Below are 17724 nucleotides of genomic sequence, written 5' to 3'. Positions count from 1 at the left end.
CACCATTGTGTATTGTGCCCAAAAGGAGCTGCCAATGAGGAGAGAGCAGCCATTTTGCAGTTTGTTACTCTGTTGTCATTTGCTACACTTTACTACACCATGTACTAGCATGCCACCTAGGGTTGGGGTGGGTTTCTTCAACCATATTCAAACCAGCAGCCTGTGGCTTTAGTGGCCTGCTACCTTCACCTTAGTATGTGCCCGTAGATATAGGCGTGTCCCACCATCTTTTGTGTTTTGTCTACTCTGAGTAGTGTCTGTAGCTATTGTTCTGAAGCTTCTCACAAATGGTGCTCAGTACATGGGGCAGAGAGCAATTTATTTATGTACACCAGAAAAGGCCAGAGGATACTCGGGGTTGCCTGACTCCCAATATTCCCTGGAGCTATGAAAACTTTTCATGTCTTTTTTGCTTTGCTGTCTGTTGTTGTCTCTAGCAATCGTACTTTTCAGTCTACTCTCTGAGCTTTGTTTTAGTTTGTGGTCCTTCCTGATAGGCACCTGCCCCTTGCTTCAGTCTCTTTGGTCCTTCCCAGCAGTCCATTCCTAGACACTCCACTCTCTGACCTCTTTTTGCTCTGTACCTTGCTGATAGAGCACTCCTTGCTCTGCTTTGTGTTGTCCTACTCCTTAGACTTCCTCTTTGTTCTGCATTCCACATCCTATCATTTGTTCCCAAGCCCTTCCAATTGCACCACTCTTTGCTTTCAATGGCACTACTACGCAGTCTTTCGCCTTGCTCTCCTATCTTGGATTTGGTCACATCTCTTACTTCATTTTTTCTTGCTCCAATTAGGAAGAAAAGGAGTTGCTGCTAAGAGAGCTGCTACCAAGGCTCAGTGGGCGAGGAGAAAAGGATTATTGCTCACACAAAGCACGAATGACCAAACAGCAGCAGACACTCAAGGTTCAACGGACATCCAGTCCCCTGTGGATACCAAAGACCCGAACGTATTTGACAGACCTCCACCTGCTTACCCCGGGCCTCCCCCTGCCTATCCTGGGCCTCCCCCTCCGTACCCTGGGCGCATCACGGATGCGAACAATCAGGAGAATGCCCACGAAGAGCGGAAAGAAGGTAAAATCATGTATTCAAGCTGTTGTATGATGATGTTGCAGTTTCTGTTTACCAGGCAATGACAAATCTAAATACATTTGGCATGTCAATTATTTAGAACATGATGGGATAGGCATATATCTTATTGGCATAGGTCTTATTACACTGCTATAGAATAAGGGTGAATACACCTGATATACCACAGTGTGCTCAATGTTGATGACCATTTTGAATTGTATGAGGAAGAATATCTAGTCTAATCGGCCTCGATGAAGTTTCTATGCCAGTCCTCCAGAGGCATAGATGCACCAGATAGTACTGTTTCAGCAGCACACAAAAACGACTTTGATGCTCATTGCAAGTCTCACTCTTGTTCTCTCCCGCCTGTTGGGTCTACTGCAGTAAACTCCATGGCGCTTAAGAGTCTTTTTGATGACTCTGCAGCAGCCCTGGGCCCTCCAAAAAAACGGCCAGAAATAGCTGCAGTCCCGCTGGAAAATGCCAAATGGGTTTAATGGCCTGGCTATCCAAAGTGGCCGGTGAAAAGGAAAACCTTTCCAAAACATCAATTATGAATGAATGAGGCAAAGTTGTAGAGCATAATAGATGCTCCTTCCGGCGAATCCCGGCTCTAAGTTGATGAATGGAAGAAAGAACCTGAGTCCCCTACAGGAGCGGCAGGGTTTCTAAAAGAGCGGGAAGCCTGGATCATGATTCTTTGAAGAGGTGTGTCTTCAGAAGAGCCTTAAAGGCAGGCTATGAGGAGAAAAACCGAAGGTGTTCTGAATTCCACAGACTGGGAGCCAGAAAAAAGTGATCTAGCACCAGCCTTCGTTTCATGCACCCTAGGAATGCAAAGAAGATTTTAGCTTGCAGAGCAAAGGACCCTAGAGGGTCGATACTTTTTAATCTTATCCTGGATATAAACTGGGCCCATCTGATGTAAAGCCCTATAGGTGATCATGAGTGTTTTGAACTTTATTCTTTGCCCACTTGGTTGCCAATGTAGCGCTTTTAGCTCTTGCCGAATAGATTTTTTTTCTTAGGAATGTTCAGTAGAAGCTGAGCGGACGTATTCTGTACCCGTTGTAATCTATTAATTAATCATTATTACATTCACATTAAACAAATGGGTCGATATGCTCTCTTGATCTGCACATTACCATATGTACAATGGTCATGTATAATACATTATGTCACTCTCTAAGCATTTAATATTGGGTGCTAAAACTGTGCCAAATACCCATCGACCTAGAGTATTACACCTTTGGAACTACAGGGTAGTCCAAATCCACCTCATAAGCACTGTAGCATACCAGAGCAAAGTCACTTTAGAAATTATTCGAACAGTTCAATCGTTCTGAATATGAAAGTGTTCAATGTTGTACTGTCCATCCAACAAGTATGCTCAATGACACAGCAAACTCCATAAAATGAACCAAATCCCCGTCAAGATTTCAGTAATCAATTTTTATTTCAAATTTACACAGTAGCCAACGTGCGTTTCGCCCGGGAGGGCTTCCTCAAGGCTTTTTGAATGAATGATTCTTTCTTTTGATATGATCAATCGGTCTGTTATAGTGCGTCAGTCAATGTTGCGATCATAGTTTTAGAATTCAAATGTCAAATATTCAATGCGTTGTGACCGATCCAGTCACCATCAATTTTAGTATATTAGTTCTGGGCCATTCTAAAGTGAAAAGATCCTCACTCCTAGGACCATGTTAAGTCCTCACTGCCGTCCCACGTCCGCGGGACACATGGAGGTAATCTGTCTGGACGTGGGACAGCAGTGAGGACTTAAGATGGTCCTAGGAGTGAGGATCTTTTCACTTCAGAACAGCTCGTAAAAATAATTACATACTCAAACAAGCTTTTACAATGCAATGGTCTCAGCATTGTTAAAGTTAGAGCTATTGGCATTACTCTTGACGTTATTTTTATTTATGTTTTTGTTTTTAAAACATATAAATAAATGGCATTGTCATTTACAATGCCAATAGCTTAATCTCTCGCAAATGCGAGACCTATTGCATTTGCACCCACACACAGAGCCACACACACAAAGCCACCCACACCCCCACCCACACGGAGCCACCCACACGGAGCCACCCACACAGAGTAATTCACATAGAGCCACCCACACACACACATAGCCACCCACACATACACACAGCCACCCACACACACACAGCCACCCACACACACACACAGCCACCCACACACACACACAGAGCCACCCACACACAGACAGAGACTCCCACACATAGAGCCACCTACAAAAAAAGCCACCCACACACAGCCACACACACAGAGCCCAGCACACACACACAGAGCCACACTTAGAGCAACACACACACACACAGCGCCAAACACACACACAGCGCCAAACACACACACAGCGCCACACACACACAGCGCCACACACACACACAGCGCCACACACACACACAGAGCCACACACACAGAGCCACACACACAGAGCCACACACACAGAGCCACACACACACAGAGCCACACACACACACACAGAGCCACACACACACACACACACAGCCACACACACACAGCCACACACAGAGAGCCACACACAAACCACACACACACAAGCCACGCACACACACAGCCACACACAGAGCCACACACAGCCACACACAGAGCCACAAACACACACACACACAGAGCCGCACACACACAGAACCACACAGAGCCACACACAGAGCCACACACCACACGCAGAGCCACACACCACACGCAGAGCCACACACCACACACAGAGCCACACACCAAACAAAGAGCCACACACACACAGACATCCCTCAGTCTAGGTCAGCCACACGCCCATCTCTGCCCAGTAACGCCCCAGGGAACAGAGGCAAGAAAAAATGTTCACAAGCAGGGAACAGAGGTAAGAAAAAACACTCACAAGCACGGAACAGAGGCAAGAAAATCACGCACAAGGAAGGAACAGAGGCAAGAAAGTCGAGCACAAGCAGGGAAAAAAGGCAAGAAAATCGAGCACAAGCAGTGAACAGAGGCAAGAAAATCGGGCACAAGCAGGGAACAGAGGCAAGAAACATGTAACAGAGGCAAGAAAATCGAGCACAAGCAGGGAACAGAGGCAAGAAAATCGCGCACAAGCAGAGAACAGAGGCAAGAAAAAACGCTCACAGGGAAGAGAGGCAAGAAAATCAAGCACAAGCAGGGAACAGAGGCAAGAAAATTGCGCACAGGCAGGGAACAGAGGCAAGAAAAAACGCTCACAAGAAAGGAACCGGGGCAAAAAAAAAACTCACACAAGCAGGGAACAGAGGCAAGAAACAGGGAACATAGGCAAGAAAATCGCGCACAAGCAGGGAACAGGGGTACAAAAGGGGGTGGTGATGGACGGAGCATCTGAATCAATCAAACACTCACACCCAGTCAAAAGATCTGGGTTTAATCCATCACCGTTCTTAGGCCCACTCTGCCACCCCAGTTCAGACATGGCTATATGCAAATCAGTCTGACCCTGTGCCTCATGGCAACAGTCCAGCCCGAACTGCCAAGCAATGTCTTCCCTGGACCGGAAACATGCTTCCGAGGACCGGTTTCTGGCATTCTAGCCGTCTTCAGCTCGGCTTGCTTGAATCCAGTGGCAAAGTGAGCAAGGGACTCACGTCTGAGCATACCCTGCCACGCTTATGGCGGCCAAAAGCGGTACAAAAGGGGGTGGTGATGGGCAGAGCATCTGAATCAATCAAACACTCACACCCAGTAAAAAGATCTGGGTTTAATCCATCACCGTTCTTTAGCCCACTCTGCCACCCCCAGTTCAGACATGGCTATAGGCACACCACCCACCACGTTTCTCCCAGGCGAAGCAGAAATGCCTCGGAGAAACGCACCGCCATTTTGCGACTGGGTGACGTGTTTCTTTCTCTTCTCTTCTCATTGGCTGGAATGTAAAATTCCAGCCAATGGGAAGAGAACCTTAAAAAACACGCCCCTCAATCCCAAAAACACAGGGCTTAAATGGACAGACGCCCCCTCCTCCAATGGCTGGCCTCCGTTTAGGAAGCCAGCCAATGGAGAAGAGGGGCGGGTTCAAGCCCCTCACTGAAAAACATAAGATCTCGCCGGCGAGACTGCACAAGCGCAGCCTATGCAGGCCGAGACCGTGCAAGCGCAGCCTACGCAGGCCGAGACCTAAAAATTAGGGGGTCATCCTTGATCTCGAGATTCCATCTGCGGGGGCGTGGCTGAGCCGAGCACCAAGATGATCGCTTGGTGTTGAAGCTCCGGAGCTGCCGCAATCAATCGGCTGTCCAGCGCCACACTACATGCCCTGCGACCGTGGAGACTGAGGCTTGGAATGCTTGCAGGGTCGCAGCTCATCCAGACTATATGGCATAGCGTTGAACACAGCGGCAGCACTGTGGTGGCCCTCGCTCCCTGAGACCTGACGCGGTCCTCAGAGGCCCCGCGGCGGCAAGGGCCACGGGTGAGCCTGAGGGCGGGGTCTTGGGCACACTGAGTGGCCGCATTGTAAATAGAGTTCACGGTGGGCCTGCTGCTGCGAGGTTCACACATGCTACACTTCATGTCTGGGAGTGTTAGCTGGACAGAGGGTTGCCGCAGTGTGTATCATATATTCAGAATATCTCAGCCAAGCTGGCTTTGATACGTCCCTGCCAATCTTCCTCCTCTCAGGCCCTTGCGGAGCTGTACTGGCTCCCTATAGTGCAGAGCATTCACTTCAAATCCCTCTGTGTTGTGTTTAAGGCACTGCACGGTTTGGGGCCTATACCATTGCAGAGCAAATTTTGCTGGTATGTCCCCACCCATTGCCTTCGATCCTCCTCGGCTAATTGGGTGAAAGTACCCCTGATTAGATGATCTAAGCTGGGGGGCAAGCTTTCAGTGTTGCTGTTGCAAGACCCTGAAATAAGCTACCCACGGAGCTGCAACAGATGAAAGATCTTTTGCCATTACGTTAACAAATTAAAACCTGGCTCTTTCCAAGAGTATAATACTTACTTGCTTCTGTCATAGATGTCTTTTTCTGTCTCTTTTAGCGCCAGGATGCCCGATGGGTTGCAGTGCGCTCTATAAATATACTGTACATTACATTTACAAACTAAACCTACACGTCGCCATGGGGCGCGGCGACCTTAAACAGCACCAGCTCTCTTTCGAAGCCGCCAAGACACCTCACCGTGAAGATGGCGATGATCCACCACGTGAAGACCCTCCTGGGTCCTTCGAATCCGAATCCTCGCGATCTGATGGAATAGCGCCCATCATGGTGGAACCATGCGCTGGCTACAAGGCCATAGATGCAAGGTTTGATGCACTGGCTGTCCGACTTGATGATATGCATAATCGCATGAAATGTCACGAGTCTCGCATAGAAGCTACTGAACAACGTATATCTGAGCTGGAAGACGCCCATCCTACTATCGCCAAGAGATTGGAGTGTACTGAACGACTCCTTAAGGTGGTCGCCTCCAAGGCGGAAGATTTGGAGACGAGATTGCGGCGCAGCAACATTTGTATAGCCGGAGTGGCTGAAACGACCAACACGGGCCCCATGGCAGGTTATGTGGAGCGGTTGTTGACAGATCTGTTCAGCAGGGATGCCTTTTCCTCTACATTTGCAATCAAACGCATGCATTGGGCCTTTGCGCAGAGGTCTGCCTCTGGCCCCTCCCCTCGCTTGTTATAGCCCGCTACTGAACTATCACGACCGAGACACTGTGATATGGCTTCCTCGTGACAAGGGTTCCATCCAACATCAGGGCATGTCACTCTTTCTTTCCAGATTTTACTATTTTCAATTAAAGGATTCCCAGAGTGTGCCATACTGGGCCACAGAGCCGGTATTTAAGGTCTATATGCGGGACATATGCATTGCTAAGCCGGCCGGAGTGCTGCAAGCCATCCACCGCAATCTGAAAACCACAGAGGATGCGCTTTGTGACCTGGATGAACGCGCCTCAAAGGAAGATCAACCCCCCCCCCCCCCCCGACATTTCTGCTTGTGAGGTCAATAATTATCTTGGCAAGCATGCACGAGCAAGAATATATGGCGAGGGGCCGCACTGGACACTTACCACACTCCTTTGCCCTCAGCACCAGTCCTGCTTCATCACACAACTGCACACGATTGATGGTGTAGTGCACACACGCAGTGCTGATATTTCCTCTACCCTCCTTTCCTACTATTCTCGCCTATACACCACTCGCTTTCCCCCCCTCTGATAAAGCATTCACTAATTATTTTGAAGAGGTGTCCATGGTTTGGCATGAGGACTATCAGCGCCATTTTCTAGCGTCGCTTATTACAGCAGAGGAGCTATGGCAGGCCATTGACTATCTCAGTGGCAACTGCGCTCCAGTTACTGATGGACTAACCGGTATCTTTTACAAAGCATATACATCTTTATTACTTACCCATTTGCTGGAGGTGTATGCTGAGTCTCTTGAAAATGGACAACTTCCCCCTTCAATGCTTGAGGCCTTTATAACTCTTCTCCTTAAACCGGGTAAACCCTCTACTCAATGCGCCTCATATCAATCTCTAGCACTGCTAATCAGAATTATAAAATTCTGGCCAAAGTCTTGGTAACGCGCCTATTGCTACTAGTGGACCAAATCCACTCCTCGTTCCAGTCTGGCTTTTTTCCAAATAGATCTACATCTGTTAACCTATGCACAGTCTTTCCAGTCATTAATCAAACAGATCCCAGTCTCCCTGCCGCGGCTATACTACTTGACGCCGAAAAGGTGTTTGATTCACTAGTGGTCTTTTCTATATGTTGCACTTCGCAAAACTGGGTATTCCTAAGGGCTTTAATGATCTCGTACACTTACTTTACATGGACCCTGTGGCTAGGCTCCGGGTAAATTGTGACTTTACCAGGCAATTTGCTGTGTCGCGAGGTACTAGACAAGTGTCCCATCATAGGTTGCTGTTCATCATAGCCATGGACCTTCTCATGGGCCATCTGCAACGTGGGTTGAGATTCCATCGCAGGCCATTATTGACCTCACTGTATGCAGATGACATTCTACTGTAGGTCAGGGACCCCGTTGTGAATCTTCCTCCTCTCCTCCACGAGATTGTGCGTTTTGGTGTTTTCTCTGGGTTGGTAATCAAGTGGAACAAATCTGAAATTCTCCTGCTAACACATGCAACGGACCAATTCACCTCAGACTATCCCCTAAGCTGGTATGACAAGCCCCCTTGCTATCTTGGTGTTATCTTACATCGCACTGCATCTGAGATCGTTCACCTCAATTATAGCCCATCTATTGACCGACTGTCGACTCAAATTGACAGATGGATCCAACTTCCCCTTTCGGTTGCTGGCTGGATCGCCATTATTAACATGGTGATGTTGCTCTTCTTTTTATAACTCTTCCTAAACATCCTTATTCTTATCACTGCAAATTTTTTTTATACATTGTGAAGCATGCTCACAAGGCTGGTCTGAGCCAGCGGCCGGGCACATATTAAATGGCAAACACAAACTATGCCCTATCAGCACGGGGGTATCAGCGTCCCAGATTTTTATTGATATTATCTACTGGCACAGGTGCATTATGCATATTTTTGGTATCACCCTTACGCAAGATTACAGTGCCTAAAACCTGAATAGTCGCAGGCTAGTCGCTGTTCTCTTAACACCATTATCCCATATGGCCTTCCCAGGTCACCTACAGAAAGACTCTTCAGACCACATATTGGGCCTGGGAACGGCTATGGTGCTACTTAAACGTTAGCCTCCTATACTCTCCGCACTTACCCATCCATGATAATCCGCACTTACCCCTCCATGATAATCCATCAACCCTGGACTAATCAACTGAACAAACTCTAACCCGATACGGATTATGCACGGTTGGGGACTTATTCGCCTAGGCCAAACTATGCACTCTTGATGGGCTAACAGGAGAACAAAATGTCCCTTACATGGACAAGTGTCTCTTGCATAGAACATGCATATCCACGTACTCAGTACTTGATTCCGCCACAGCCGAGCCGACTGAATTTCTGCTGCTATCTCTTATTACATCTGCAGATGGCACTCACCTGGCCTCTTGATTATATACCTTGGGCCAGACTCTCAGGCCACTGGTAGGTGTGGGAACGCAGGAAAGGGATCTGGGGCATTTATTATCACATGAGACATGGATGTTTTGTTGCAAACAGACCCGTTTTATATCTGGCAATTATCTGCATAAGCTTCTCACTATAAATGCTTGCATAGAGCATACATTACACCCAAGCTGATAGACAGGATGGACCCCACTAAAACCCACACGTGTCCTAGGTGCATTGCGGAACAGGCTGATTTCGCCAATCTAGCATGAAACTGCGCCCCCGTATTGCGATAGTGGCACGAGATTTTTTCGATACATTGCATTAATGATAGATGCCGACTTGACCCCCCCCTCGCTACTTGCCTTGCTGGGATGTGTCAAACCATTGAGCACCAGTTGTCGCCACTTTGTTACTATCGCCTTGCTTCTAGCCAAAAGGCAAATTTCTAAACACTGGGGTATTCCCACGTTCTCATCCAGGGAATACTCATCAATAGTCATAATCTATGAATAATCCCCGCCTATGTGCGGGATCCCGGAGCATATAGAAAATACATATAAATATATATGTGTATATATATGTAAAAACATATATTTGCAGCCTAAAACCTTTCCCAACTGGCAAAACTGTCGCAAAATTACACAAATTAGCATACAACAGTAGTAACTCTCCCAACCCCTAAGGAAGAAAGAGAGAGCAGTAAACATTTGCATACAACAAGGCTTTATTGCCATAGGAAAAACCTGTAATTGCAGGCATTTGCCAGTAGGCTGCAGTAGAGTATAAAGCAACCAAGAAAACTGACACCTTGCCTTTAAGGCATTAGAGTAGGGGTACCGTGCCTTTAAGACCTGAAGGCGATCCCCTGCTCATATGGTGCACCACAGGTGGCAGTTGGGTCTGTTGTTTTTTCCGGCTCCTTCTGTGAGGATCCTGGAGCTTGAGCTCTTCCGTTTTTAACTGAAATTGTGATTTTGAGAGATTTTTCTCAGAAAATTCGACATCTTCTGGCTTATTAAGGCTTCTAAATTGTTTTTTTGTGGTAACCCACAAGAATTTCCTGTCAGAATGCCTGCTTTGTTCTGGAAATGTCCTTCTTGTGACAAGAAGATGGCTTTGGCTGACCCACACTCAGTGTGTATTATGTGCCTTCCATCTGCACACAACCCTGACCAGTGCCACCACTGTCAAAACTTTTCTAGACGGACACTTCGTGACAGGGAGAGAATTAGACTTCATGCCATGCTGGAGAAAGACAAAAGTCTCCAGGTGGGGGCTCCTGCAGTCCCCAGGTCGTCTTCTGCAAGCAAGCATGGCCAAAAAGTGCGTTGTTCCGCTTCTCCTGCCCCCAGAAAGAGGAAGGAAGGTCGAAGATCTCCGTCAAGGTCGCCGTCAAAGAGGCCCAGATAACCATCGCAACGTCGAAGGTCTACGCCGCAGTCAAGTAAGTCTGCTTCGAGGCGGCACACTTCGGGCTCAAAGTCTGTGGCTGCTACCATCTCTAAGTCTCCATCGACGTTGAGGCTTCCATCGACGTCGAGACTCTCTCCGCCGCCCCCGAGGGGGTAAGCGTTGAGAGCTAAGACGGCTTCCAGGTCGCCGCCGGCTGGCGGGCTGCTGTCGAGAGGGTCTTCAAGATCACACCATTCGACGTCAAAGAGGTCGACGTCGAGGCGACGCCAGGAAAGGTCGACATGACGTCGAAGCAGGTCATAGTCGACACGACGTCGAGGGTCGTCGTCAACACGACGTCATGGAGGCTCTCCATCTGATCGACATAGAGGAAGATCGACGTCGAAGTCACCGGCTCGACGTCGAGGTTCGTAGTTGAGCCCCTCACGGCGTGGGCGATTGACGTCGAGAGCATCAAGACCCTGCTCGGCGCCATTGGTCACACAGATGTCTTCGACGTCTAAACTTTCGCCGTCGAGGAATCAGGTGATGGTCGTGGTGGAGTCCCCTGGTTCCAGGTCTTCAGGAGACAAATCATCATCTCCCGTATCGTGGAGATCTCCCCGGAACCTTCCCCCAGATCTGCGAACAGATCACGCAGCGTGGTACCCCATTGTGCTCAAGGGGCTGTCTTTGGCGGTCACAGTAGTCCGGGCTCGGATTACTCCCGCACATACTCTCCGTCTGCTTCAAGAACTCCGGCCAGACTGGCTAGGTCTCCTCGGAGGCCCCGGGTTTCACCCAGACCAAGATCTCCGTCCAGATCACGTTCTCCAGTACGGCCAAGAACACCTATCAGGCCAAGACCTTCTCCTAGACCGAAATCTCCGTCAAGGCAACGCACTAGGTCCAGGGCCCATCACAGCAGGCATCGTGACAGGCCCCATAGGAGGCGGCGCACAAGATCTTCATCGTAGTCATCTTCCACCAGGTCGGCTTTCCGAGATTACTCTCCGACCTTCTCCTCGACGCCTCCTTCACGAGTCTCTCCAATTGATGACATTGTGACTTTCTCAGATGTTCTGGGCAGGGGAGCAAAAAAACTCAATATTACGCTGCATACCCTAGTGATACCCACTTCTGTGATTTTTGATACCCTTCATCATCGACAGAGCCCAGACCTCTGCTGCCCCTGGTTCCCGGCCTCCTTGAACCGGCTATGGCTTCTTTCCTCACACCGGCGGTGGTGGGGTCTGTTCCATCTCGGATAGCAAAGAAGTATAAGGCCCCGGCTGAGGATCCCTTGTTCCTCAGATCTGATCCTCCTGCGGACGCCATAATTGTGGCTGCTGCCATGAAGTCCCATTCGGGCACTACCTCTTCCTCGGTACCACCTGAGAAAGACCGCAAACTCATGGACTCTTTTGGCAGAAAGGTATGCAACACCTCCTCTTCATATATGAAGGTAGCTAGTGCCTCTACCTTACTTGGAAGGTATGACCGATCCTTCTGAGACTCCCTGACTCGCTTTACAGAAAAGCTTCCTAAGGAAGATCGGCAGGACTTCGTTGAAATTATACAGGAAGGAGGGTTCGTAGCAACATCAGGTCATCAGCGGCATAGTAGATGCCTCTGACCTTGCAGCCCATGGCTACTCGCATGGAATTTGCTCCCGTCGTTCGGAGATCCCTAACAATGGACAGATGGGTGCTGAATATTGTGCAGCATGGTTACTTGCTGAGGTTCAAATCCCCCCCTCCGCAAGTCTTCCTACAGGCAAAGCACCTTCCCCGATTCTACACTCAACAGCTGCAAGACGAAGTCTCCGTCCTCCTTAAAAAGATGGCCATAAAGGAGGTTCCCTCCATGCAAAGAAATCAAGGAATATACTCCCGATATTTTTTGGTTCAAAAAGGAGGAACAGACAAAGAATACAGGCCCGTTCTGGATCTACGGCTGCTGAACAAATTCATCCAAAAAGAAAAGTTATGCATGCTCGCCCTGCACCAGATCTTCCCGCATCTCCATCAGGGAGTCTGGATGTGTGCCATCGACCTGCAGGCCGCTTAAGATACCAGTATCAGTAAAGCACCGAAAATGTTCAAGGTTTCAGATCGGACGCCATCACTACCAGTATCGAGTGCTGCCGTTTGGCCTGAAATCTGCACCTCTGACATTTTCCATGTGCATGGCGGTAGTGGCTGCTTTTCTTCGCAAAAGAAAGATCTTCGTCTATCCAAATCTAGACGACTGGCTGTTGAAAAGCTCCACTCCGACTCTGCTTCAGAGCCATCTGTCGTTCTGCCTCAAATTGATGTTCTCGTTGGGTCTTCAGGTCAATCTAAAGAAGTCAGTACTCAATCCTTCTCAATGGATTCACTACCTGGGCGCTTCACTAGACTCGGTACAGGCAAGCGTGTGTCCTTCAGAGGAGAGGTTGTCATCTATGCTCCTGAAGGGTCGCCTTCTACTGGACACTCACGCCCCACAGCCAGACAAGTGTCCTCTCTCTTGGGGTCAATGGCCTCGTGCATCTACATTGTGCCCAATTCTCGCCTTCACATGAGGCCTCTGAAGCAAGCCCTCAAGGACCAATGGTCTCAGAGATTGGGTCACTAGGAAGACCCTGTCTTGCTTCCTCAAACAGCCAGGGACTCAATAAGATGGTGGTTGAAACGGACCAATCTTCTTCGGGGGGGTTCCATTCCATCGTCCTCCTCCATCCCAGTCACTTGTCACGGATGCCTCCTTTCAAGGATGGGGTGCTCACATGGACCAGCTCCAAGTTCAAGGCCTCTGGTCCGAAGTAGAGCAAGGCTACCATATAAACTTCCTGGAGCTTCGAGCAGTTCATCTGGCTCTCAAGTCTCTTTACCCTTCTCTGCGCACCAACCACCTCCAGATTCAGACGGACAACAAGACAACTATGTTCTATCTGAACAAGCAGGGAGGCACGAGGTCAAGAGTCTTGTCTCTGGAAGCATAAGCCATCTGGCTCTGGCAAGGGGCCTTTCCATCGTGGCAGTTCATTTACCAGGACTTCAAAACGTCCAAGCAGACTTCCTAAGCAGAGTCTTCGTAGAAGCGCACGACTGGGTGCTCAACGAGGAAGTCACGCAGGAGGTTTTTCTGCGATGGGGCCTACCGGACATTGACCTGTTCGCAGACGCGGACAATGCAAAATGCCCCGTCTTCGCGTCCAGGTCCCCCCAACAGGGATCACGGGGGAACGGACACTTGATCAGCTGGTCGCAGACATTACTCTACGCATTTCCTCCCCTGCCTCTAATCCCGGCAGTGATCCAAAAATTCTACAGGACCAACACCAGGATGATACTGATAGCACCAGAGTGGCCACGCCAGTGGTGGTACCCCGATCTTCTACAGCTGTTGGAGGTCCCGCACCGGCGACTCTCTTGCCGTCCAGACTTGTTATCCAAGGACCAGGGGAAGGTGTTTCACCCCAACCTCCCCTCCCTTCACTTGACGGCATGGCTCCTGAGGTCATCCAGTATGGACACCTAGACCTCCCAGCAGACTGCATGAACATTCTTAAAGAAGCAAAACGACCCTCCACTGTGAAGTCATATGCTTTCAAGTGAAAGAGGTTTTTCTTATGGTGTCATGCACACTCTCTCGACCCGGTACATGGCCAAGAGCAGGTGATTCTACCTTATCTGTTGCATTTAGCAAAATCAGGCCTAAAATACCCGTCCATCAGGGTTCATTTAGCTGCCATCACAGTATATAGGAAGTCACCTTCTCAAACATCTTTCTTCCTTATACCTGTAGTTAAAGATTTCTTCGAAGGGCTTAAGAAAGTCTTTCCTCCGGTGAGGTCTCCCTCCCTTCCCTGGAAGCTTAATATCATCCTGACTAAACTGATGAGTGCTCATTTCGAGCCTATACATAAGGCTTCTTTGTAGCACTTGACCTGGAAAGCTGCTTTTTTAGTGGCGATTACCTCTGCCCGTAGCGTCAGCGAAATCCAGGCCTTGTGTTGTAAGGAACCTTACACAGTTTTTCATGCCAACAGGGTGGTCCTACGAACGCACCCAGGTTTTCTGCCTAAGGTAGTCTCAGACTTTCATATGAACCAGTCTATTACCTTACCTACTTTTTTTCCTCAACCTTCTATTCCCCCGGAGAGGTCATTACACTCTCTAGATTTTCGGAGGGTCCTGAAGTTCTACTTGGCTAAAACCCTTCCACTTAGAAAGTCTGACCGGCTTTTTGTTAATTATGGCAGCACTAATACTGGCCTGTCAGCATCAGAACGGGCATTTCTCGATGGATTGTCGCCTGTATAGCTTTAGCTTACCAACTAGCTAACATGACCTTACAGGGTAAACCACATGCACACTCTACTAGAGGGAAAGCTTCAACTGCAGATCTCCTCCGTAATGTTCCTATTTCTGAAATTTGTAAAGCGGCAACTTGGAGGTCTGTGCATACCTTTACCCGCCATTATTGCCTGGACTCAGATACTCAGGCCTATGCCCGAGTAGGGCAGGCCTTTTTAAGGAATTTATTTGCATAAGTTGTATTTGCAATGTGTAACTTACTCAGTCTTTGATGTATTTGTTTCTTGCTCGTCCGCGAGACTTTGGGTATGAGCTTGCTAATCTAGTCATAGATTATGACTACTGATGAGTATCCCCTGGATGAGAAGGATTAGTTACTTACCTGTAATCCTAGTTCTCATCCAGGGGTATACTCCTCAAAGTCATAAGCTCCCGCCCACCTCCCTGGACGAGCATGTTCATAAAGTTATGAGATGTTTACTGTGGATCTACTCAGGTGTTATGCACCTCCAAAAAGAACTGACCCAACTGCCACCTGTGGTGCACCATGGGAGAAGGGGGACGCCTTCAGGTCTTAAAGGCACAGTACCCCTACTCTGCCTTAAAGGCAAGGTGTCAGTTTTCTTTGTTGCTTTATTCTCTACTGCAGCCTACTGGCACATGCCTGCAATTACAGGTTTTTCCTATGGCAATAAAGCATTGTTTTTTTTTTTTGTCCTCATTAGCCATACAGTGGATCCAGATGTGCTCCTAGCCACAAGACACAATCGCCACTGTAGCACCGAGAGGCCAATTGATAAGCTCCCAGTGCCCAGAAAGGCAGACCAGATGTCTCCGGCAGAGCTTGGACGAACAATCTCCATTCGAGCCAAGTCGGTGTGTAGTCCAATAGCAGTATGGCTTGGGGTGCCTCCCTTTGGACAAGGAGATTTTAGGCCTAATCATCGGACCCGGGGAAAGGAAGAAAAAAAAACCCCGGGTTGACTAACTATGCCTTCTCCATTTAATCAAAAAATCCCAGAATCTCAAAGAGCGGGGGCTACATGTTCTAGTTAGATCGACCTTCGATGTTGCATATAGTGAAGACAGCCACTCTGCATGTGTCGGGGAGTTTATATTGACCCAGTTTTTACAGATTTCTCTTCTTGCTAGTAGAATAGCGTAGAATAAGAATTCTCTTTCTAAACCCTTGATGCTCTTGTTTAGGCCAAAGATGATTAAAGACCATGACCAGGGGATGGGGTTCTGAGGATGGATTCAAGTGTTATCTTGATTTCTTTCCAAAAAGTGGCAATATTCGGGCACTCCCAAAACATGTGAAGATCTGAGGCTGCTGGATAGGAACATTTGCTACAGCATTTCCCGGGTTGGAATTTTGAGAGCCTCTTAGGGGAGTAATATGCCCGATGGAGCGTGAAGAAATGATTACGCCTCAGCCATGCTGGCTTGATGATTTTGTAGAGGAGGGTAAAAGATTCCTCCCATATGTCCTCCATATGTGGTTCTCCCTCTCCACCCCAGAGTTTTACCGGGAGATTGGGGTCGCCCTCTCCATCCTCTATGATGTGCCAATAGAAGAGTGCGACTTCCTTTCTTCCCACGGGTTTCTCCACTAAGATGTTTTCTAAGGGACTATATTCGCCCATCATTGCTTTCTTCTTTGTTTGGGTTCGGAGCCAGCTAGCCAGTTGTATATATACTAGCCAGGAGAGTGATGATGTTACCCTGAGCTTGAATGGTTCCCGTTTCATAAGGGATCCTTCTACCAGTAGTTCCCCCCCACCGTGTTATACCTGCGCCCAATAGGACCTTTTTAACTGTATTGGAGTCTTGTGGTGAGAGCCCAGGTAATTCCCAAATCGGTGCATGCTTAGATAGATATCCTATCCCAGTCTTAGATTTAATTTGGGACCATTCTTTTATGGTGCCCAATAATGACTTTAGTCTGACTTTTTTTTTAAAACTTCTGGTGGCCGAACTTAAACAAGAAGCCGTTCAGTGGAAGGTCCGAACCCAGTAGCATTGCCTTATACATAAACCCGTTTGCATTTTCCCAGGGGATCTTAAGTAGCATCCTGGAATGGGTCAAATGAAACGCCCAGGCGTAGCATTCCAGGTCTGGCAAGGTAAGCCCCCCTTTTTCTCTTCTTCTTAATTTCTTCCACGCCAGTCTGCTAGATTTATGTCCCCAAATAAATGAATTGATATTTTGTTGGCATTTTACAAGTTGTTTAGTGTCAAAATTTAACGGAATGGTATTGAAAATAAATGTATATTTCGGGAGAACACTCATTTTTATCAGGCTGGTTCTCCCATAGATGGTAAGCGGGAGAAAAGACCAAGATTTCATCAAGGATTGGGATTCGCGGGAAATCCGGGCTAGGTTATTTTGAGCCAGATGATCCAAGTCTTTAGTTATTGTGATTCCCAGGTACCTCATTGAGGATTTTAACGGGAGTTGGAGATTAGAAATGTTCCAAACCATTATTTCCGTTTTCCCTGCATTTATTTCATATCCCGAGAATCTTCCAAATTCCTCCGCCTTCTTTATAACTGTAGGAAATGCCAAAGCGGGGTCAGTTGTGTAAATGAGTATATCGTCTGCATATAAACCGAGCTTCTTCTCCCAACCGAAAAAAGTGAAATGTGGAATATTAGTGTCCTCCCTAATGGACTGCGCAAACGGTTCTACGTATAAATTAAAAAGGAGGAGGGATAGGGGACAGCCCTGCCTTGTTCCTCGGCTAATTTTAAAGGGAGTTGTTCGCGTACCGTTTATTAAGAGGGATGCTCTAGGGTTGTTATATAATAGGCCGATGGCTCTGCAGAATTTGGGACCGAGATGAAATTTGTCCATTATTGTGTTTAAATATGCCCAGTTT

The 17724-nt window shown here is 48.1% G+C and overlaps 1 protein-coding gene across 1 annotated transcript in view; it reads left to right on the top strand.

Annotated features, from left to right (window-relative positions):
• Positions 1 to 17724, top strand: part of L3MBTL2 (L3MBTL histone methyl-lysine binding protein 2) — a 329605-nt gene that overhangs the window by 272311 nt on the left and 39570 nt on the right. Inside the window, exon 16 of the mRNA XM_086958249.1 lies at positions 797 to 1078. Coding sequence (XP_086814375.1) covers positions 797 to 1078 — 282 coding nt within the window. The remainder of the gene's footprint in view (positions 1 to 796; positions 1079 to 17724) is intronic.

The sequence above is a fragment of the Lissotriton vulgaris genome, chromosome 1_1, assembly GCF_964263255.1.
Source record: "Lissotriton vulgaris chromosome 1_1, aLisVul1.2, whole genome shotgun sequence".
Classification (NCBI taxonomy): Eukaryota; Metazoa; Chordata; class Amphibia; order Caudata; family Salamandridae; genus Lissotriton; species Lissotriton vulgaris.
The sequence above is the reverse complement of the archived record's forward strand: the minus strand, read 5'-3'. Positions and strand labels throughout refer to the sequence as shown.